Source organism: Prunus persica, chromosome G3, assembly GCF_000346465.2.
Source record: "Prunus persica cultivar Lovell chromosome G3, Prunus_persica_NCBIv2, whole genome shotgun sequence".
In the NCBI taxonomy this organism is placed as follows: domain Eukaryota; kingdom Viridiplantae; phylum Streptophyta; class Magnoliopsida; order Rosales; family Rosaceae; genus Prunus; species Prunus persica.
The window spans coordinates 4,234,207-4,259,493 of record NC_034011.1 but is presented as its reverse complement, the minus strand read 5'-3'; the positions used below and the strand labels follow the sequence as shown (position 1 = coordinate 4,259,493).

The following is a 25,287-nucleotide window of genomic DNA, read 5'->3' as shown; positions in this document are numbered from 1 at the left end:
TCTGTGGAATTCCCGACATCACCCCGATGCCGGGCTCACTTACTAAAGACCGAGACTTTCTGCCGAAATTTCGGCAGAGTCTCCCCTGTAAATTGATCATTCCCAAATTTTTCAACCTGCATAAAACACATTTAATATCCCAACAGTCAGCATGCACAATGTAATAACACGCAAATCACATAAACGGCCTTCGGCCTCCCGATAATTCGAACCAAATCACTAAGCACGCTATCAAATCAATTCATACCTTAAACAAGGCAAACAATAAATTCAATCACACCTAAGTCAAAGCAATCCACTACATTTAATTTTCTCAACATCCAACATACGAGGTTTTAACCTCCTAACACAAACACATCTATGTCTGCGGCTGCACCTAATAACCTTAGGCTGCCTACATACCCTCACCGAGGGATCAAGCCACACGTAGTTCTTCCAACTAAATCTTGATTCCAAACACATACAATACCTTTATTCATCTTTCTGTTATTCACATAATCTCCTCATAAACCGGAAATTCCAACGCCACGTATGGGGTCTGTCATCACGCCAGAAAATTCTACGCCACGTGTGACCTAACAATCATATCATCTCCCCATACGCAGGAAATTCCAACGCCACGTATGGGGTCTGTCTCAACGCCGGAAAATCCTACGCCACGCGAGACTTAACTATCACATAATCTCCCCCATATGTCGGAAATTCCAAAGCCACATATGGGGTCTGTCAGCACGCCGGATAACCTACGCCACGTGTGACCTAACAATCATAGCATCTCCCCATACTCCGGAAATTCCAACACCACATATGGGGTCTGTTCTCGCGCTGGATAACCTACGACACGTGGGACCTAACAATCACATAATCTCCCCATATGCCGGAAATTCCAATGCCACATATGGGGTCTGTTCTCGTGCTGGATAACCTACGCCACGTGGGACCTAACAATCACATAATCTCCCCATATGCCGAAAATTCCAACGCCACATATGGGGTCTGTCAGCACGCCAGATAACCTACGCCACGTGTAACCTCAACATAATATCATAATATCTCCCCATACGCCGGAACTACCAACGCTACGTATGGGGTCTGTCCGCACGCCGGATAACCTACGCCACGTGGGACCTAACAATCACAGGGTGGTGCTTAATGCGTATAGCACTTCAAACTGACATACTCTCACTTATCTAAACTAATACTAGAGGTATTCCCATTTTAGTGATACCAGTCTATAGTAGACTGCAACGTAATTTAGTCAGGACAATAATATTATTTTTAGACCAACAATCATGCACATAAACATAAATTTCTTAATTTCCATTATTAAAATAATATCTAAGAGTTTCCTACAATAATAATAAACACTATAAAAATCTCAACCTAGTCAACACAGCTCAACAACGCTCAAGACCTTTCACTAGGGTCATTATAATCCTCCTAGGAAGGTAAAACTTCCTCGGAAGACTCACGGTCAACCAAGGGTCAAACTACCCATACTTGGTCAAACAGGGCCACGGGCCCCATGACCTTCAAATTCCGATTCAAGCCTACCGAAAGTTCCAACGGGCCTACAAGGTTTAGGACACTCGTCCTACAAGTTTGGTCCAGATCAGAAGGTCGGATCGCTCACGATCGCACGATCGGACAGTTACTATAAACCTAGCCCTATGGTTGGCATTTTCGGAGTATCCGGGACTCCGTTTTAAAATTCGTTGAATCCTATACGATCCTGAGGATGTCCAGACTAACATATAATAAATCTAAGACTATCCAACGGTTCAAACCGATCGAACCCAGATAACGTACAATATGTAAAATCTGTTCGATAGTCAAACGACGTCCGAATCTAGATCAGCAAAATCCTACGCACTCGTGACAACCTGAGGACCTCATCAGGACAAACTGTAGCTTTACCACCCTTGCCCACACACCGCCACACGCTCCGGCAGCGCGTGGGTGTGTAGAGTAAATTCCGGTGACGGTAAAACTCCACACCACCTATCACCCTTCCCATCCTAGATACTACTCGAGACAAAGATCACTTCGTTCAACTACGGGGAGGTCCAGTTTGGACGGCAACTGGCAGGAATTTCACTTTGAAATCCGGTCAAAACCTAGGTTTTCAAATCGGTTTTCTAGACAGCAAATCGATCCAATCCTATCCCATAGACAGCTAGAGCTCAGAAAATAGATGAGAAACCATACCTCACCGACAGAATTGGTGGTCCGAGGAGAGAGATCGAGCGGTGAGAAGTTCTGTCAAAACCAGCTCGTTTTCGATAGATTCCGACGAGCACAGTAGACGGGGATGACGGAGACCAATCGGGAAAGGACGAGGGAGAGGTGGCGGTTCGAACAGGACCGGTCTCAAGGTCGGTCGTTGACTGGCAGCGACGACAGCCTTGGAGGGTGGCGGCTGTGAAAACGAAGGGGAGGGGGGCCTGTTCGTGACGGGAGATAGAGAGAGAGAGAGAGAGAGAGAGAGAGAGAGTGGTTTTCAGGATTTTTATTAAAAACTTATTTTGAAATATTTACGATTTTGCCACTAGCGATGTTTTGATCGTAACTTCTTCGTTACAACTCCGAATCAAACCTACCGCATGTCTACGAATTCGTCTCAGCACGACCTACCCAAAAATATCAGTCGTGGTCCCAAACTTCTTCCGGATAAGAAAATGACCAAAATACCCCTACCATAATGGTAAATTCATAATTTCACTTAAATACTTTAAATAAGGGATTAAATTTGGAGTCGGGGTGTTACACCTGGATCGAAGCAAATGGTGCTCGAAATTGCCCGAACGAGCGAAGGAGATTTTGGATAAAAATCGGCCAATTTCTTGCTTGTTCCGGCGATCTAGACGGCGGTTGGCAGTGGCTGAGATGTGAGGCTGGTAAAGGACAACGTGTTGGTTTTTTTGATACCCATGCCGTCGCTTGGGGTGGCCGGAGGAGGAGATGGCACCCAAAAACTGTTTGGATGAACAGTAACAAAGGGGAGAGGCTGCTGTTCTCGAATGGGGAGGGGTTGTTGTTCTCGAACAGTAACAAAAACTTAACGGAACGTTAAAAAAAACTGACAGAACGGGTAACGTTAGACGATTTTTAAAAGGTTAGGGGGGATACTTTGAGACGTTTGCAAGCACAGGCATCTGAGATAAGTTTGAAAGCACAAGAGGCATGTATATAATTAAGCCTCTATTTTATGGTTGAAATTTGGGTGCCTTTTTATAGTCAAAGAGTTAGCAATGTTTTTTGGCTCGAGTAATTGAAGTCATCATTCTATTCTATTACAAAATTCTTGACAAAATTCCTAGTAAAATTCCTGTTCAAGCCCAAGAATTAGCAAGCTATTGCTAAAATACCACATTATTAAGTGACCTAATGCAGTGTATGCTATGGTGAGGTTTCAATAGACATCAACAAAATTCTTCTATGTCAACTTCTTCCCATTTCTTTAGGGCCCGGTTAGATGGATTGATTGCAAATTTAAGAAATTAGATGACATTATAAAGTAAAATTGTTTGTTGAAGTATTACAATCTATATATGCCAAGATTTAGACAAAAAGAAAAGGAAGAAAACAAATGGAATTCAAATGATTTCTTTCAGATGTAGTCATTTGAAATGTACCACATCTAATTATTTCAAACACCATGCCCGTAGGCCTTTGGGCTCGACCTCTTGGCATAGTCTTGATTTGGGCTCGACTTTAATCCACTCGGTCTTTAAATTCAGGTCAGCTTCTCTCAAGTGGGTCTCAAAAGGAAAATTCAGGAATAAACACCTTAAGAGTAGATTTCGCCTCTCAAAGACGATGTCTCGATGCATTGTCATCATTTCATATTATGTCAAGAATTTGGTGTGATGGCCTCTTTTTGCAAATTAATAGCTAACAATTTTCCACATTATCAACAAATGAATTCACAAAATCAATACACCAATTAAAACAATTGAACTACAAGATAAAACATCTCCAACAGCCTCTTCAACACTTTGAAATTATAAAATCGGTGAGCCACATCAGAAAAACTCTCTCCAACATCTTATTCAACCTCGATCATCAAAGTTGCAACCTCTTTCTCTCTCTTTAGGATGGTAAGTTGACTTTGGCTATTCAAACATTTAATTTTCCTTTGGAACAACAAAACCTACCTTGAAAATGTTAAAAACTCGTTTTTTTTTTCTTTTCATATAATAAATACATAGACATTTTTCACATGTTTTCATATTTTTCTATGGTATTTCATTAATTGAATTGAAGAGTATGTTGTCCTCTCTCTCTCTCTCTCTCTCTCTCTCTCTCTCTCTCTCTCTCTCTCTCTCTCTCTCAAACCCTCAATTCTCCTTTCTCTTTAAGCAAGGCGTGGTAGGGGAAGGGGAGGAGGCCACTCCTCCTCCTCCTCATCTTTTTCCTCATCCCTTCCTTTCTCAATCTCTCCTTCTCCTAATTTTCTACTCTGCTTGTGGGGAAAACTTGACTGGATTGTGGAGAAGGTGGAGTTTAGGCGATGGGAAGTTTAGATATGTATCTAGATCTACATGTATCTTGGATTTTCTGGCCAGATATGTTTAGATCTTGGGTTTGTTGGGTTAATTTTTGTGTGTTCTTATTCTAGGTACTTGGTTTGGCTGTGACAGTAGCGGTAGTGGCGGCATCGACGACACCAACGATGGCGGCTTTTTGGGTCTTCTTTTCGAGTTTGCCTTCTTTCAAGCCATAGTCATGGGTTGGGGTTGGCTGTTGTTGGTTTTTAGTTTATGTTTTGGTCCAATAAGTGCATCAACTTTGTTAATTTCGATGCATGGTTGTGGTTTCTCTTCGGGAGAATTTGGGTTTGTAAGTTGCGTTATGGGTGATGTACTTGGTTATTACAGATTGGAGGCGATTAAGCCCGACTATCTGTGGCCTTGTGTGGCATTGAGTTGGCCCTGTGCGGCTTTAAGTGGAGGTGTACCATATAAGTTTGATGCTATGATTAGATCCCTCCGTGTTTGATGTAGCTCTTCAGGGGCATTTGTTCTAGCCTTTGAGTTTTTGTATTTGCACTATGCTTATGGCGTAATTTATAAAGGAATTTTTGTAGAAATGTCACATGAACTTATACATCAGTTTCAGTTTGTCACCTTAAAGAAAAATTTAAGCGAAATGTCACTTAAGATGGATTAGGATGAAAATTGAAGATGGAAGTGCAGAAGGATGGTTTGATGACAAGCCTGCAAAGCATTGGAGTAGATCCTATTTTAGAACTACATCAAAATGTGATATCTTGTTGAATAATCTACGTGAGTCTTTTAACAGTGTAATATTAAGTTCAAGAAATAAACCAATATTGACTATGATGGAGAGGATTAGGACATATCTAATGGTGAAAATGGCAAGAATGAGAGAGATTGCAAATAAGTGGACTTGTGATGTTGCCTAAGAATGATGGATGTCTTTGCTGCTTCTCAAAGTATTTGCTTAAGTATCATTCCATTGTGACCTTTCTTTAAATTATTATACAAGTGTCGAACACAATGCATGTGTTCAACACTAGGAATAAGGACTTCAACAGCTCTCAATAGACCTTTCTGCTTGTTTGACATAAAGACCCAAGAAAGCCCATTATCAATCCTCAAATCATTGATGAGTATCTTTAGAAACCAAGTCCACGTGCACCTATTTTCTATTTTAATAATGGCATATACTATTGGATACATGCCATTATTGGCATCTATCCCAATAGCACAGAGTAATTGCCCAAAATGCGGACCTTTAATGTGGCATCCATCTAACCCCACAACTGGCCTACAATCCTGTATGAAGCCATTCTTAAGAGCTGCAAAAAACATCTGTGAAAAATAGGTTTTCCAACTTCAATTTCTGTCTTGACAACAACTGTACTACCAGAGTTTATTCTCTTTAACTCCTCATAATAATCTCATAACCTTCCATATTGCTCCTCATAATTCCCATCAGTCTTAGCAATCACCAAACTTTTTGCTTTAAATATTTGGTTCTTTGTGATTTTAGATTGTATTGTTTACGCATAGCTTCTTGGAATTTTGGCACTTCCCATTTAGAATTATCAAGTAACTCTTCAGTATACCTATGTGACAGCTAAGTAGATGTGCATGGTTTGATTTTTTCCGCCCTAGTGCATGTGTGCAAATCAGTAAGTGTCTTTACCATAAGAGTAGAACTCTTATCCACCTTAGATGCATAAATCACCCAAGGACATGGCTTCTTGCACTTAGCTTGAACTTTGAAACTCTCTCTTAGTGTGAATCTAATATCTTTTCCATTGACACAAGCATAATATCTTATAACATGTTTAAACTCATTCCTAATTGCAAACATCATGCCTAACCTAAACTGTGGATTCTTCATATCCATATCACTCCTAAATTGAGTGAAGTTAAGTAACTTCCTCCTTCGTTTACCACCATTTTCTTCACCCTCAAAATCTTCTTCACCACCATTGTTAAATTCTTCTGAATTTTCAGACCTCTATTTCAACATCCCCAAACTCCAAATTTTGGGAAGGCTACAACACTTCTTGAGACATTGACATTGCTTCCTTCATTAACACATTTCTCTAAAATGTCATTAAAAAAATTACCATCCTCAGCATCACTTGCTCATAGTCAGAATATTCATATTCAGAATCCTCATCTTCTACACCTATATCATTTAAGTTCTTTAGGTCCATATTAACTAGGTTCTTAGCATCCACACCTTCACCAAGTTTTGGTTCTTCTTGATTGAGGTTTGACTCCACACAATTATTGATTGCAACTTGACTCAATATTTGGGACAAAGTTGTCATCAACTACGTGCACAATTGTCACTCACTACTACGTTTTACTATTTGCGTGACAAGATTTTGCGCGACGAATACAAGTTCATTGCGCAAAATGCAATAAAGCGGCGGAAAAAAAGTTCCGTCGCGCAAAAAATTGAAAACTTGCGCAACCAAAGTTTCCGAAGCGCAAAATCTCTTAGCGCGACAGATATGCACCTTCATCGCGCAAAGTGAGCGGAAAAAAAACTCAGGTTTTTTGTTGGCACTAAACACTTGCGCGGCGAGAGCAATCGTCGCGTAAGAAAACCTAGCGCGACAATGGGACACTTCGTCTCGTAAAGGTAAATACAAAACAGGGATCGATCGCGTTAATTGGCTGCAACGACGACAGGTTTCATCGCAAAATACAACTTAGCGCGACGAAACCGTTTATCGTCGCGTAAGAAAACGAAGGATATTTTGATTTTGGCGCCAAAACAATTGAGGGGGGATTTATTTTTTTTTGCTCGACGAATTAGTTTTCGTCGCGTAAAGCTGATGTCGGTACATTCTTGCACGACGGATGAGCCACGAAATTTTGTTTTTGCGCGACGATATCTAGAATTTGCGCGACAAAAGTTTGTGCGACGAAAATATCATGCGTCGCGCAAAAGTTTTATGTCGACAAGTTTTTGGGCCACGGAAAAAATCGTTTTGTGCGACGGAAAAATGGCGCGACGGCATTTTGCGCGAAGAAAATTTATGGTTCGTCGCGCAAAGTCCTTCTTCATATCAAAATTCTGCCATTGCAGAGGCAGAAAGCAAAAAAAATTTCTTTCTGCCTCTCTCTCAACCTATCTGCCTCTGCCTCTGCTGGAAATTCAGTACGTTCATTGGGTAAGTATTTTTTGTCGTTAGTTTATAAGTATTAATGTAAATTCGTACTAACGTTATTAATTTTGTTCACGTTAGGAATATTTGTAATTAGCGATTGGTGGAGAACGATTGACAAGGTATTTTATTTGTTTTATATATTAAAAATGTTAAAGTTGGTTTGTTATGTGTATATTTTTTTTGTGATATTATATTTATATTATGTTATTAAATTGTGCGTGACGTAGCACAATGTGTTGTGATGTACGAAGTTAATTGAAATTAACTTCGTACTTTTATTTGTATGTTTAGTAATATTTAGTTTCCCGTTTGAGATTAGTTGGATTTCGTACATGGATGCGTAAAGCATGACTGCAGTCTAATTAATTCTTGAATTGTCCCACTATTTGGACAGTTTGGTAATGCATAGTGTTGTCACGTAATCTACGGCTACAAGATTAGGTTTCGAGTTGTTATATTAGCAGCGTCAAATTTTTGGGGGCTGCACGAGATGACAAGTTGTGTACGTAAAACAGCGGTGTCCATGTCCCAGGTGGAGGCGAAAGTACGAACATTGATTTCTATGGCAAACTCACAACTGTCGTTCAATTGCTTTACAAAGATCGATACCAAGTGATCATGTTTAAGTGTCGATGGTTTGATAGCAACCCAAATAGGCCGGGAAGTGTTAAAATCGACCATGGCTTACTATCTGTGAACATTAACAGAACTTAGTATGATGACGACCCTTACATTTTGGCAACCATGGCAACACAAATTGTGTATCTAGATGATCCTAAAGCCGGGAGCAGTTGGAAAGTTGTTTAAAAGATGGATCATAGGAACGTGTATGCTATACCAGAACTAGACCCAACTGACAACGACGTCGACAATGTGGCTGACCAACGTTTAGAATCTTCAATGGAAAATGATGCGGAAACACTTCGAGATACACATGTTATACAAGAACCGTTTCAAATACAAGGAGTCTCTTCAATCGAAATACCGATTCAGTCAATTACAATTGACCTCGGTGATCTTCCAAGATTCGATGTTGCAGTGGGCCCGAGCAACGACGATGATGTAGTTATAGAGGAGGAGGGGGAGGATTGGGAGACCGAAAATGATAATAGCAACGATAACGAAAGTTATTATAGTTTAGATGATGAATAATGAATTTTTTTGTAATTTTATTATGCTAGTGTACAGATTTTGTGTAATACAAATGTTTGAATATATGTAGTTGTTATATCCAAACCTTATATATGTGGACAACTGAAACATTATTAAAATAAATTTAGTTATAAAACATTGGTAAATCAATATATCCAAACCCTTTTAATAATAATTTTTAAATTTTTTTTGACAAAACACGTTTACAAAATGAAAATGATAAAACATTTGTTATAAAACATTGATAAATAAATATATCCAAACCTTTTTCATATAAACTTTGAAAATTATTGACACCAAACATTTTTCAAAAATGAAAATCCTTGCGCGACGAAGTAAACCACGTCGCGCAAAGTTTGCGCGACCCATTACACTCGTAGCGTAAAGTTAAAATATTGCGCCACAACTTATCATCCGTCACGCGATGAAATTTTGTGCGACAATAGGTTTACTCTCGTCGCGCAAATATATATTATTTTATAATATATTATACATACACATATATATTTGAAATTGACGATCGAGTTAGTTCATTGTATTCATATAGGGTCATGGAGTGTAGCTGTAAAAAATCATCAAAATCGGAGTTAAAATAACCGTTAAATCATGACTTTTCATTTATAACCGTTCAAAAGTTTTGTCCCGTTACTTGATCTCTGAATGTTTTTTTTTTCCGATTTTTGGGGTCTAAGATCTCGAAGTATAAACAAACAAGTTTAACGGCTGGATTACTAAAATTACTTTCGTAGAATGCGTATGCCATCAAAACCATATATTCACCAACAATGAATAGTTTACTTATACTTTCGTTAAATATAACATAAGATTATGTGGTATCACCCTAGTGTAAACATCTTAAATTGAAGAACAAATTCAGTAATTGTATTCATATAGGGTCAAGAAAAGTAGCTGTAACAAATCATAAAAATCAGAGCTAAAATAACCGTTAAATCATGACTTTTCATTTAGAACCGTCGAAAAGTTTTGTCCCGTTACTTGATCTCTTAATGTTTGTTTTTTCCGATTTTCGGCGTATACGATCTCGAAGTATAAAAAAACAAGTTTGCCGGTTGGATCATTAAAACTAGTTTCGGGTTTAGGGTTTCTGCGGTTTAGTGTTTAGGGTTTGCGCGACGAATAAGTTTCTTTGGTCGCACAAAGCCTGCAGAGAACAGTCTTGCGCGACGAACACAGGCTTCATCGTTGCACAATCTCAGTCAGCCCTTTCACCATCTTCCTCCTTGAACACTTAGTAAAAAAAAATTTCGAGTTTACAGAAAGCAGACTTGCGCGACGCTGTCGATATTCATCACGCAATCTCTCTGCCAATAAACCCTAAACCCCAAATTTTGGCATAATTACAACATTGCTCGACAAAGAAGATTCTTTGGTCGCACAAAGCCTACAGAGAGCAGTCTTGCGCGACGAACGTAGGCTTCGTCGTCGCGCAATCTCAGTCAGCTCTTTCACCCTCTTCCTCCTTCAACACTTAGTCAAAAAAAAATTTCGAGTTTACAGAAAGCAGACTTGTGCGACGCTGTCGATATTCGTCGCGCAATCTCTCTGCCAATAAACCCTACACCCCAAATTTTGGCAGAATTACAACATTGCGCGACGAAGAAGTTTCTTTGGTCGATCAAAGCCTGCAGAGAACAGTCTTGCGCAACGAATGCAGGGTTCGTCGTCGCGCAATCTCAGCCAGCCCTTTCACCCTCTTCCTCCTTGGACACTTAGTCAAAAAAAATTTAGAGTTTATAGAAAGCAGACTTGGGCGATGCTGTCCATATTCGTCGCGCAATCTGTCTGCAAATAAACCCTAAACCCCAAATGTTGTCGAAATTACAACTTTGCGTGACGAATAACGACAGCGTCGCGCAAAGTTTTCAATCTCTCCCGCTAAACCCTAAGTCCCAAAATTTTGACGAATTGACAACATTGCGCGACGAAATACAATGTTATATGTCGCGCAAAAACCGCGCAACCCTACCCTGATACCAAATTTTGGCGGATTAACAATATTACGCGACAGAAGTTATCCTTATGTCGTCGCGCAAGAGTCAATTAAAATATTTTGCGTGACGCTTTTGTTTGTTTGTCGCTCAAAATCGAATAAAATTTCAGAAACGACGTGATGGCCTCCTTCTTCCCCAGATTTGTATTTTTGCCCTAACTCTCTCTCTCTCTTTCCGCCGTCAGCTCAGCCCCCTACCCCAGTGGATTTTGGACCGCGCCTCCATAACGGTGGTACCCCGGAGCTTCCCCGCCGTCACCGTCGAGCCAGCCGCCCTAATTTCCTCGGTTTTCACCAAATCTGCGCTGCCGTCGTTCTCTCTCCTCCGGTGACCAAATCCGACACCTGAGGTATGGTTTATGTCCTATTTTTGATGCTTTAGCTGATGGTTGGGTAGGATTTCTGTAATTGTTGCAATGAGGAAGTGGATTTGAAATCCTAATTTCGGCCAGTTTTTTAATTTTAATTCCGGCCACTTCTGGCCATTTTTCGGGGTAGGTCCGAAAACAAAAGTGGCTCCAATTGATGTTTTGAACCTAGGGTAGGAACCTTGGCCCTTAGTTTTTAGAATTTTTCGGCGATTGGTATCGCTTTGGACACCCACGCGTTGTCGGCACGTGTGGTGGCGCTGGGTTACTGTAGCAGTCATGCATTGGGTCCCCGTGCAATCCCCTAGTTGTCACGAGCGCATAGGTGTTTTCATATTGGAATTTGGTTACCGTTTGAGTCTCGAACGGATTTTGCCTATTGTGCGATTTTCAGGTTTGTTATGTTCGGACCGTTGGATCGAACTCAAACTCACGTATAGTGTACCTTGTATTTCTAGGATCGTCTAGGATTCGACGGATCGTGGATCGGAGTCCCGGATACTCCGAACTCGCAAACCCTAGGTCAAGAATCTTAATAAAATTGTATGTGCTTTCAAATATTCGTATATTTTATTAATATGTATGTGTATTAATGAAATTGTGCAGATGTCAGACCTAATTAGACGTCGTATGGCGGTGACGACTATGCAGAGTTTGGAGCCCCCGGCTCAGCCGACATCTGCTGCCACTGCGCCAGCACTGATGGACCACTTGGCAGTTGGTCCCGCGGGGTCCCAAGCGCCTGCTTCAGCAGCTTCATTAGTTACGCAGCCTGTTAGCGCCAAGCGGCGTCATCGGCCCGCCAGCACCACCAACACCACATCCACTGATGCGTCGAGGTCACAGCCAAGTATAGATTTCCTTAAACTCCAGTTATTTTTATTTTGTTTTTGTTTTTGTTTTTGTTTTTGTTTTTGTTTTTGTTTTTGTTTTTGTTTTTGTTTTTGTTTTTGTTTTTGTTTTTGTTTTTGTATGTGTATTTTATAGTTAAATTTGTTATTTATTTAACATTAATGTCATCTTTCTTTGCAGCCAAGAAGAACACCCGAGGGCCGTGTCGGCAGTTGAAGACGGCGAAGGTCACCCGGGTGACCAACAGTCGTATCAACATCGAATACGACGAGCGACATCGGGCTGCACCGACGGTGGAGTTGCATAGCTCCTTGGCCCACGACATTGGTCATGTCATTCGGAGCCATTGCCTGATAAAATGGAAGTCTTGGAAGGTGATGCCTGACGAGACCAAGAGGGAGGTTCGCGGCCAGTTGTCGGTATGTAGGCCTTTTAATTCTTTTTCTTTCAAACTTTATATTTCTATTATTTAAATGTATGTAATTAATTTGTTGCAGACGAACTACAACTTGGAGGACCTGGACGACGAGTCGTTGGCGTACGTCAACAGACTCTTCTCTGAGAGGTACAAACAGTGGAAGAGCGACTTGCCCCACTATTTTGAGGCGTTTGATGATCCGCAAGTTGCTCTTCAGGAGGGTTGCCCGAAGGAGCTTGAGGGGCGGGAGGATAGTTGGGCGTGGCTCTGCGCTCATTTTCAGGGGCCTGCTTTTGTGGTAATTTGTAATATGAATTTCAAATTTATTATATTTTTCTTACTAATGTTTTTTTAGTTTTTTATATTTAATTTCAATTTCAACTAATATGTTTTATTTTTTGTATAACAGAATAAAATCAAAGTCAATAAGGGCAATAGGAAGAAGAAGACTCTTCTCCATCATTCGGGTTCCAGGCCCTTCTCCTATAGGATGGATGCACGGCGGCAGGTATAATAAAATAATTTTTATTTAATTTTTAATATTTCATTATTCTTAATTTATTTTTTCGTACTAATATTTTTCTTCTCTTGTTAAATTTAGGGGGTCCAAATTCCCAAAGATCGAGTCTTTGGCGACGTTTATGTTCGACCTGGGAATGAGTTAGCGAGTCCCTTCATGTGAGTATTATTTAAATTTAATTCTTATGTTACGCATTCAAGTTTAAAGGTTATTATATGAATGTTTTAATTTATATTTTATGTTATGCTAAACAGACAACAATGGTGGAGAGGAGCCAGTTAGTTCTTCAGGAGTTCGTCTCCCAACTTCCTCCCGATACTCCGATTGAGTCTGTGGATCCTCCACAGGATGCTGGGTTTCAGATTTTGACGGAGACATTGGATCAGACTCTAGGGAGGAGACCGGGGACATATTGTCGAGGGATGGGGAATGCCAGGCGGAGGGAACCCAGACCCCGTTCATCAGCGCAGTCAAACAGTCAGGTCACTGCTTTGACAGCACATGTGGCCACTCTTCAGAATCAGATGTCGGTCATTCTGCAGTCCCTCGCACAGTCCGGCATTCCAGTCCAGCATTTTGATGCGCCGACCTCCAAGCCCTTCCATCTCGAGCATCCCCACCAGACGACGGCCCCTGTAGACCCCCAGACCTCTAAACCGCATGTGCCAGATGACAATGTAGATTTTGGAACATTATTTGATTAGTTTTTTTTATTTTCATAATTATTTTTTAAATATTTCTCTTGCAGCATACATTTATTTTATACAATAAATCTGTTCTTTACAATTCATTTTTTTTATTGGAATTTCATTTTATTACCCAAAAAAAAAAATTTCAAATTTATTTTTTTATAAAATAAAAAAAAGTAATATTAAAATTAAATAATAATTATTAATTTTGCGCGACGAAATTTTTCTCGTCGCGCAAATTTACATATTACGAAATAAAAATGATTCATTTTTTTAAATACGTATAATTTATTTTTGCGCAACGAACATTTTCGTCACTCAAAAAGGATATGCGCGACAACAATTTTTCATCGTGCAAAATGTGTAGACACGAATTGCGCGACGAAGAACTCTTTATGCCGCAAATGTCTACGACACGTATCACGCGACAAACATTTTCGTCGTGCAAAAAGATATGTACGAGAACATTGTTTTGTCGCGCAATACGTGTAGACACGAATTCTGCGACGAAGAACTCTTGGTGCCGCAAATGTCCACGAGACGTATTGCGCGACGAATATTATTCGCCGTGCATTGTTGTGGCGACGAACTTTCTTTCGTCGCGCATAAGTTTGTGCGACGAACTGTTGTGTCATCTCTGAACATTTTGTGTAACGAAGGGTAACCGTCGCACAAATTTGCGCGACGAGTGAAACAATCGGTCGCGTAAAGTCTTTCTTCACGATCTTTGCGCGACAGATTGCTTGCGACGAATTTTCTGTCGCGCTTGAGTTTGTGCGACTAAATGTAACTCTGCGCGACGAAAAAATCGTAAAATGTAGGAGTGACTCTATTTTAAGGGCAATATATTAACTAAAGCCCAAAAATCAGAGTCATTCTTCAATTTCCTACATGCCCTTCCATTTGGCTATCTATAATAATATGTTGAAGTCTTGTTGTACCCTAAACTCTCAGCACAATCCTCAATATCCCATTTTGACATCAAATCTTGATTTAAATTATCATACCAAGCCACATGTCTAGCAACATACTTCAAGTTCCCATCACATTGCTCTATAAAGTGACCCCCATGGTGAATTTCCATGGTAAATAAATCACAATCACCTACACAAACACACAAATTAACATTTATCTAAAATATAATAGTTGCAGCCGACACATCCCCACACAACAAAGTAAGTGACTTGCAAAAGGACAATACATGTTAATGCAAAGCACAAAAACAAAGCAAAAGAACATAAAGAAAGAAAAAATGATCACATGAATCAAATCTCTCATTGTCATATAAAAAGCAAAAACTTCAGAGATTCCCAAGTAGAAAGCAACGCTTTATCGTAGTTTGGAGGGTCCCCAATGACTCTGTAGCATAGAGTCACGATCAATCCCAATGTCACTGACAACTCCTAGATATGCCTTAAAAAAAATTCGAAACCCTAAAGTCTAACTGTTGTTTAGGCGTAAAAGTACTTCTTGACTTGTGTCCCTTTAATTTATTTATTTTTTGTTTTGAAAAGGCTTCACAAAGGTTTACATATTGAAAAGATTAAAATACCCTTGAAAATGGATGGAAAATTGAATGACGTTAAGGTCAGAAAACAAATCATGGATTTTGAAAACTTAAGGTGACATTTTACTTAAATTTTTCTTTAAAATGACAAATTGAAACTGATGTATAAATTTAGGTGGCATTTCTATAAAAATCTCATTTATAAATACAATCTCCCTAGCGTTTAGCAAAAATAAAATTAAATTAAATTAAAGAGTCTATTGAAGCAAAAATTATTCAAGTAGCAAATAAATCTTTTCAAATTGTCATATAAATTAATAAAGTTTAATTTGTTACCACTATCGGAGATGCTCTAACTATTGATGTGGTGATCAAATCAAATCAAAGATTACGGACAATAATTGAAATAAAATAAGATTAATGGCAACCTAAATAAATGAGGAAACTATCTAGGCCTCTGAATTGAATTGTTCCCTTTGGGAATTAAAGATGCCATTTATGATGACGATGACATTTGTTGAGCAGCATTTTTGGTCATGCAGATCTAGTCATAATACATGTAAATAAAATAAAATAAATTCTCAAATTACCAAAAATATTCCCACACACAACACAACACAATTGCAAGTGACATGGAATTCATCAAATATAAATTGAGACCCTTGGGGTCCACTGAATAATAAAGATTTGATGAAGCCTGATGACTCTGTGTAGATGACTTTCTTGTTTACCAGCCAAAACTACACATTGCAAACACATATATGAAAAGTTGATGAAGAGGTGACGAAGTGTTGCAATCAAACTAAACAATGTTTGTGTAGATTTCAAAGTCACCAAAACTTTCTGCAATATTGACATGCAGATTACCTACAACTAATATGTGAGCTAAGAATCAAGTATTCATGTACCAATGTTAAATGGGTTTTAATGTAAAATAAAAAAACAATTCTAAAGATAAAAAGATCTCGAAGTTGAAAAAGGAAAAAAATTCTACAACATATTCACAATATGAAGAAAGAAATGAATTCAAAACAAAAGGAAAGAAATTACAAGAACTTAACAAATAAAGAAGAAGATTTCGTCACTTGATTTTGTAGCTAATATGGTAGCTACTAATTTAGCAAAGATGGAATATGTTTATTCAAATCCTTCTAATTTGATTTTGTATTTTTCCTTTTTCTGTTGTACATAGAACTGGTTTTGATATCTACGGTTATAAGATCTGCCGAGGATTTTCTTTGTAAATTTGTTTCATATTTAAAAAAAATTAATTGGTAGCAAATCTGGTGATGCAAAATGCATTGAATCATGTATGAAACTTGGAAGGATGGATTTGTAATGTGACATGGAATAGGTAATTTTGACACATTGCAACCATGCAATGCAACATAAAAGCCTTTAATATATATACATATGGACAAGCCAATGGAAGCCACCAAGTGGAATTGCAGTGCACAACTTCATATGTAATTTGAATACCAACAGTCTCTTTAATTAAAAGAAAATAATCTTATTGCAAATTGTTGCTCTCTTGTGCATGTTTAAATAGGCACAAACTTTTCCAAGCAGAACAGAGCAGAGGGTCTTGCATTGCATTGAATTGCACCAGTCCTCTGCATCACCTGCAAAACTGAGAGATTTTAATTTCCAAGAATTTGAGCAGAGAAAGTGCATAAAACCAGTAAGTGCTCTCATTTCAATTGAAATGCTGTATTTCTATAGCCAATTTCAATCACCACTTACATCAACCTCAGTTTCTTGAACATATATTTCAATTATTTTTTAAAAAAAAATTGTAGCAATCTAACCATCAAGTTTCTTAATTTATGATCTGGGAAAGTTCCATTTTCTCTATATTTATTTTGTTTCAGGCAAGGAAATTAAAAGAAGAAAAAAAATGGAAGGAATAGAGAAAGCCAAAGGGTCTTCAACAGAAATCTACCATAGCTTGAGCAGAAGAAGAAGCAGAAGCAGAAGCAGGGGGGTGAGCATGGAGGATGTGTTTTTAAGCACCACGCCCTCTCGACGAAACATTCGAATAGATGAAGACGAAGAAGCTCTGATATGGGCAGCCATTGAGAAATTGCCAACATATAATCGGTTAAGAACAAGCATCATCAAGTCCTTCGTCGAAACCGATGATGATGATGCTCAAGGAAATAAGACCAACAAAGTCATACATAAGGAAGTGGACGTTCTGAAGCTCAACATAACCGACCGTCAAACATTTATTGATACCACTTTTAAGGTTGCAGAAGAAGATAATGAGAGGTTCTTGAAAATGATCAGAAGTAGAATTGATAAGTAAGTTCTTGTTCTGTATCTCTTAAGTTCTTGTTCTTGTTCTAAACTGAATATTTTAGGTTTTGTTACAATCTTTTTAGGCGGCTAAAAGATTGGTGTCATAGTAATTTTTGTATATTCGGGTACACCACGTGGCTGGTGTACTATCTAATAAACATGGAGTGGAAATATTGTTCATTTCGGCCAAATGATAGTTTTTGGTCTCTGTGGTTTGGCCGAAGTTCTACTTTGGTACGTGTAGTTTCAAATTTTCGCGATTTTAGGCCTCTAGCTTACTAGAACAACGACTTAATTTGGTAAAAAAAAAAATTCGACATGTGTTTTCCCTTTACCCTAATAAACTTTTGCGTAAAAAGTGCATGGAACATTGTACATGGAATTAATAATTTATTTATTTGCTCATATTGTAATTGATTTCAGGGTTGGGATCAAACTTCCCACAGTGGAAGTTAGGTTTGAGCATTTGACAGTGGAAGCCAATTGCCATATTGGCACCAGAGCTATTCCCACCCTCCCAAATGTGACTCGGAACATCGCAGAATCAACTCTTGGTTTAATAGGGATCAAAGTGGCTAAGAGAACAAATCTAACAATTCTCAAGGATGCCTCTGGCATTATAAAACCATCAAGGTAAGGTACATCATATGATAGCAGCTTTTAGGCTGCTAGGGGTTGGGTTTAAAATTCAATTTCACTAAATAGTTACTTGCTTCCATTATTCCTATAAACTACTGGAAAAAAAAATTTTGTGCGTACAAATTATTCATCACATGTTCCTAATCAGTGCATAATTGAAGTTACTAGGGGTGGTTTCGGTTCGGTTGGTAACCGAGTACCGTCTGAGAGTTGCCATAATATGGTAACTTCAAGTTACCATAACATTTTTTGTTGTCATAATTTTCAAATTTTGGCCAATAATTTGTCATTTTGGGTAATCTTTATTCATGTTTTGTTGTAGGATGACCCTTCTATTAGGCCCCCCGTCTTCAGGGAAAACAACCCTTTTGCTGGCATTAGCTGGGAAGTTGGACCCAAGCTTGAAGGTCAGTCCTCAGCTCCACCGTGTGCTTTGAACTAATTTATTTATCATTAGCTTGACCTGTTATACTATAATATAAAACCATTTTCAAACAATTTTTCAATCTGAGTCTTTAATTAGCCATGAGATCTGTGGAACAGGTTAGTGGAGAAATCACTTACAATGGATATAGGCTGAATGAATTTGTGCCACAGAAGACATCTGCATATATTAGCCAAAATGATGTTCATATGGGAGAATTGACAGTCAAAGAAACCCTAGACTTTTCGGCAAGGTGCCAAGGGGTTGGGACGCGATATGGTAAGTAACTGCAGCCAAAACCAAACCAAATCATATCTTAATCCATTATCGAAGTAAACTCTCTTCATTTATTTGTAACTTTGGAAATGAATTTGGTAGCATTTTAACAAAAATTATGCATGGGCCATAGAACTTCTTTCTGAGCTTGCTAGAAGAGAAAAGGAGGCTGGAATATTTCCAGAGCCAGAAGTAGACCTTTTCATGAAGGTATATATTTATGTGATTTCATTAAACCCCGCCTTCAATGCATTGATTTTTTTAGCTTATATATCTGAATTTCTGGTTTTTTTTTTTTTTTTTCAGGCTACTTCAATGGGAGGAGTTGAGAGCAGTCTCATTACTGACTATACTCTCAGAGTAAGTAAATCCCAACTCAAAATGAAATCACTCTTCTTTCTAATTTGTCACCAACTTTACTCACTGCTGGTTAGCCTCTTTTATTTCCTTGCACTTTGGCCCGTGATAACCATTTTTCAAACAGAAATATACTTAAACAAGGTCTTTGAAAGTCTTTTTTATTCTCAGAAACCACTGAAATGGTGGAGAAGTGTGACTTTATCTAATTGGTATAATCATTATATGTAACGTCTTTATATTTTTTATTAAATGATACAGATGTTGGGGCTTGATATGTGCAAGGATACCCTTGTAGGAGATCAGATGAAGAGAGGGATATCTGGTGGGCAAAGAAAACGAGTTACCACAGGTACTTGTGCTTGTTACACTTTGAATAACAATCTCAATCCTCAAATTAGGAGTACTTTTTAGAATGAATTCATATTTCAAAATTACTTCAAATGCACAACAATGTTTGTAATGTGTTGACAAAGTCCAATAAATATGCTCTAATATAGGTGAGATGATTGTCGGGCCTACAAAAACATTGTTCATGGATGAGATATCAACGGGTCTTGATAGCTCCACGACACATCAAATAGTTAAGTGCTTGCAGCAAATCGTACACATTACCGAGGCCACAATCTTGATGTCCCTACTCCAACCTGCTCCTGAGACGTTTGATCTCTTTGATGATATCATCCTCTTATCAGAGGGCAAGATCATCTACCAGGGGCCACGTGAGCACGTATTGGAGTTCTTTGAGAGCTGTGGATTTCGATGCCCCGAGAGAAAAGGAACTGCTGATTTCCTGCAAGAGGTAAAACTATGATCAGTCTCACTTTACTATGGTGCGTAGGTTGTGATACATCTTCTAGCCCATTAAAATGTTGTGGTCCTTTGCTAGTCCAGTTACATCCTAGCAAGCTATTAGTGTGCTTTAGCCATTTCCCCCTTTGCCTAAGCCAATTTTACAAACCATAATTTTGTTCAATTTTTTCAGGTTACCTCAAGGAAAGACCAAGAGCAATATTGGGGGGACAGAAGCAAGCCATACCAATACATATCCGTCACTGAATTCGCAAACCGATTCAAGCGATTCCATGTCGGCATGTGTCTCGAGACTGAGCTCTCAATCCCTTTCAATAAGGCCCAAGGCCATGGAGCAGCCCTTGTGGTCAAAAGATATTCATTACCAAGAATGGAACTTCTGAAGGCCTGTTTTGACAAGGAATGGCTACTTATAAAGAGGAACTCTTTTGTTTACATTTTCAAGCAGGTCCAAAGTATTATAGCAGCATTTGTAGTCGCGACCCTATTCTTGAGGACGCAAATGCACACTAGAAATGAAGATGATGGTGCACTATATATTGGTGCACTTTTGTTTTCCATAATCCATAACATGTTCAGTGGTTATGCTGAGCTCACATTGGTCATTGAAAGACTCCCTGTATTTTACAAGCATAGAGACCTTCTTTTCCACCCTGCTTGGGCTTTCACTCTCCCATCTGTCCTACTCCGGATTCCTATAACCCTTTTTGAATCCACTGTTTGGGTGGGCATTACATATTACACCATCGGATTTGCACCTGAAGCCAGCAGGTATTATTACATTTGTCTTCTTAATTTCATTTGTAACTTCATGTTTCTATACATACCCTTTTTAGCTTACTAGCATACATGGGTTGAATGTTTCACACTTAAAACACTGTTACAATGGTTGTTACTTGTTAGGATACTAATTGCAGCTATCAAAATATTTATAGGTTTTTCCAGCAACTATTGCTGGTATTTCTGCTGCAACAAATGGCTACAGGGATGTTTTGGCTTATTGCTGGAGTCTGCAGGACCATGATCATCGCCAACACCGGCGGGTCTCTCATTCTGCTCTTTGTTTTCATGCTTGGGGGTTTCATAATTCCTCGAGGTTGGTATGGAACTGAATATTAAATATAGTTTGCAATGTAATAAAAAGAAAGAAAAAAAAGCCAACCAAAATTGAGTGATTTAGTACATTAGTGAACTATCAAAAAGTTGCTTAATTTGTGACAGGTGAAATTCCGAAGTGGTGGCGGTGGGGCTACTGGGTTTCACCTATGACATATTGTTTCAATGCTATTACTGTAAAAGAAATGTTTGCTCCGAGGTGGATGAACAAAATGGTATGATATACTTCAGTTCGCCTTTTCATACATCATGGCAAGCTAACAAAAAATAACTTCTGAAATGAGCTTCATTGTGCTGCAGGCTTCAGATAATGTTACCACATTGGGTGTAGCAGTGCTTGAGATATTTGATGTTTTCCCAGACAAAAACTGGTTTTGGATTGGCTCTGCAGCTGTTCTGGGGTTTGCAGTTCTGTTCAACATCCTTTACACACTCACACTTACGTACCTAAATCGTAAGAATGAATTTTTTTTATGTCTAACAAGGAATTTATTCTTATATTTGTTGTTTTCAAGTGACAATTTCTCATGTTATTGTTTTAATAAATTAGCTCTTGGAAAGCCACAAGCCATAATATATGAAGAAGTAGCAGAGGAAATAGAAGCAGACCAATCAAAGGAAGAACCAAGACTTAGAAGACCCAAATCAAAGAAAGATTCATTTTCTCAATCATTAACTTCTTCTGATGGAAACAATTTAAGTAAGAAACAAAACAATGTTGGCAATTTTACTTCTGTAATGTGAACAATGTTATGCATATTTCATATTGGACCCAAAAATGTTGTAGGAGAAATGGAAATCCAGCGGATGAGCAGTCGATCTAATGCCAATGGACTAAGTAGAAATGCTGATTCAACTCTTGAAGTACCCAATGGTGTTGCCCCCAAGAGAGGAATGGTTCTTCCTTTCACTCCCCTTGCAATGTCCTTTGATAGTGTAAATTACTTTGTGGACATGCCCCCGGTAATATTTACTGTTCCCTATTTCACTTCAAGTATTTTTTTGTTTTTTTATTTTTTTGTTTTTTTGGTTTTTGGTTTTTTATTTTTTTTCCTCTTTTTAAAGCATATTCACTTCAAAGTGTTTAGTTGTAACTTGTGATCATAAACTTTATTGGTGCAATTAATTTCCATGGCACATAGCTTATAAATAAATGATTGATTTTAGTCCTACATCTATAGCTAACTTTATATCATCTACCTTCATTACTTCCCCAGCTAACTTCATTTACTATGACAGGAAATGAAGGAAGAAGGAGTAAAAGAGGACAGGCTTCAGCTACTTTGTGAAGTAACTGGTGCATTTAGGCCCGGGGTCTTGACAGCTCTAATGGGAGTCAGCGGGGCTGGGAAGACAACTTTGATGGATGTCTTAGCAGGAAGAAAGACAGGTGGCTACATTGAAGGCGATATTAGAATTTCTGGCTTTCCTAAGAAACAAGAAACTTTTGCAAGAATTTCTGGTTACTGTGAACAAAATGATATCCATTCACCGCAAGTCACTGTCAAAGAATCTTTGATTTACTCAGCTTTCCTTAGGCTACCTAAAGAAGTCACCAAAGAGGAAAAGATGGTAAAACTTGTAATACTTTTGTGAACAATGCATAGCTCAATTATCTTAATTTTAACCTACGTTCTATTATGTTTTCAGACTTTTTTAGAAGAAGTGATGGAATTGGTCGAGCTAGACAATCTAAAGGATGCTTTAGTGGGGATTCCAGGAATTACAGGGTTGTCAACTGAACAAAGAAAGAGGTTAACAATTGCAGTTGAGCTTGTTGCCAATCCCTCAATCATTTTCATGGATGAACCAACATCAGGTCTTGATGCAAGGGCAGCTGCCATTGTTATGAGGGCTGTTAGAAATACCGTGGACACCGGGAGAACAGTTGTCTGCACAATTCATCAGCCTAGCATAGATATCTTCGAGGCCTTTGATGAGCTGCTACTCATGAAGAGAGGAGGACAAGTGATCTACTCAGGACCATTGGGCCGCAATTCTCACAAGATCATCAAATATTTTGAGGTACTTACCTGTCTAAAACTTTTCATTATCTTGATACTAAAGGATGCATTATTATCCAAGTCCATGCTCAATGACCTGCTGCAGGCAGTTCCTGGAGTGCCAAAAATTAAAGAGAGGTATAATCCAGCCACATGGATGCTAGAGGTGAGCTCAGTAGCGACTGAATTCCGACTTGGAATTGACTTTGCACAACACTTCAAATCATCTTCCTTGCATCAGTAAGTGAAAGGAGAAAGTCACCGGAGTACTAAAAATTTGTAATGTAAAGTGTTGGCTGGCTTTGAGCTAACATGATTTCCTATCTATGACTATAACCAGGAGAAACAAAGCTTTAATAAAGGAGTTAAGCACACCACCACCAGGAGCAAAAGACCTCTATTTTCGTACTCAATATTCTCAGTCAACATGGGAGCAATTCAAATCTTGCCTGTGGAAGCAGTGGTGGACTTATTGGAGAAGTCCTGATTACAACCTTGTTAGGTTCTTTTTTACCTTGGTCGCTGCCCTCCTGCTTGGATCTATGTTCTGGAAGATTGGCACTAAAAGGTTTGCGACTTTGTGCTCATCTCCACTTAACAAGTTCAAACGTCAAGTGCGAAAATAAGCACTTCAAGAGTTTGTTTAGACCAATTACTCGGTTATTTATCTCCATATGCAGGGAAAGCATAGCTGATCTCACCATGATTATCGGGGCAATGACTTCTGCTGTGCTTTTTATTGGAGTTAATAACTGCTCAACAGTGCAGCCAATGGTCGCAATTGAAAGAACGGTGTTCTATCGAGAAAGAGCCGCTGGGATGTACTCTGTATTACCTTACGCACTGGCACAGGTAAGTTGAGGGTTCTATGCTTATATTAACTCATTTTGATGTATACATAAATGTTATCTACCGCTGGTGTCAAGAGGCTAGTTATTTAGGATTCCAATATATCCGAAAGTGTAAAACATTACTATATAGCTGAGTTTCACCCGATCAAATTCTCTATTCAATATAAGTGACTCAAATGAACCATATGACATGCAGGTCATTGTTGAAATACCGTATGTGTTTGTTCAAACCGCATATTATGTGCTGATAGTGTATGCTATGGTGAGCTTTCAATGGACAGCAGCAAAATTCTTCTGGTTCTTCTTTGTCAGCTTCTTCACATTCCTTTACTTCACATACTACGGAATGATGACCGTCTCCATCACACCAAACCACCAAGTAGCAGCCATGGTGGCATCAACTTTTTACTCATTCTTCAACCTCTTCTCGGGTTTCTTCATACCGAGACCCGTAAGTAGATATTCTTCTTCTCACAAGCAGCTATGTTTTGGAGTTTAAATAATTTGTAGAAGTAAGCTAACAACTCTAGTTCTTTACCCTTTGAATTTTCAGAAAATACCCAAATGGTGGATTTGGTACTACTGGATATGCCCGGTTTCATGGACTGTGTATGGGTTGATTGTGTCGCAGTATGGTGATATGGAGGACACCATTAAAGCACCTGGGATTTCACCTGACCCCTCTGTGAAATGGTATGTAGAAAACCATTTTGGATATGATCCAAATTTCATGGGATCTGTGGCAGCGGTTCTTGTTGGCTTCACAGTTTTCTTTGCCTTCATGTTTGCTTTCTCCATAAGGGCCCTCAACTTCCAAATTAGATAGAGGAAGTTCCTTGGTATACACAAGTTATACATATTACAAGAAGTTCGACATGTAAGTATAGGCAGTAAGAACGTAAGGAGACAGTTTTATAAGCCTTGAATTGTTATCCCTTAGAACACTTCCACCCATGGTGTCATGGCAAAGGGTAAGGGCAAGTAAAGGCAGTCACTATTTACTACTCTTTTTTATTTTGCTTTTCCACTTATTGTCATGACAAGTAAAGGCAAGCACTATTCACATGAGATATGAGGAGAGAAATTTGTATGGAGTTTTAGTGTGGAAAGTGAATACATGGCTAGGTATTTATAGAAAAAAAATTCTGAATATTTTTGTTTTGAGTAGTTAAATTGGTTGTTGACGTCACTCTGATGTCAGCATGAGATTAGCAAACTCAAGCAACAGCTCAAGCAATTCTTGCCTTTGGACTTGCCTGGGTAAATGGGGCCCATTTTTGCTCGGGCTGCCTTTCATTGTTGGGGAGCTTAAACCTAGCATGTGCTC

At 38.8% G+C, this 25,287-nt stretch overlaps 1 protein-coding gene across 1 annotated transcript; it reads left to right on the top strand.

The window, feature by feature from the left end:
- LOC18783111 (ABC transporter G family member 29) lies at window positions 16,690-25,050 on the top strand. The gene is made up of 22 exons (XM_007216550.2): window positions 16,690-16,861; window positions 17,052-17,484; window positions 17,905-18,114; window positions 18,443-18,527; window positions 18,664-18,823; window positions 18,954-19,030; window positions 19,127-19,180; window positions 19,439-19,529; window positions 19,678-19,979; window positions 20,163-20,761; window positions 20,926-21,086; window positions 21,212-21,321; window positions 21,407-21,560; window positions 21,657-21,806; window positions 21,894-22,069; window positions 22,346-22,678; window positions 22,757-23,131; window positions 23,216-23,349; window positions 23,450-23,677; window positions 23,790-23,961; window positions 24,157-24,411; window positions 24,514-25,050. The coding sequence occupies exons 2-22, from the start codon at window positions 17,078-17,080 to the stop codon at window positions 24,784-24,786; spliced, it is 4,506 nt and encodes a 1,501-aa protein (XP_007216612.2). The 5' UTR covers window positions 16,690-16,861; window positions 17,052-17,077; the 3' UTR covers window positions 24,787-25,050.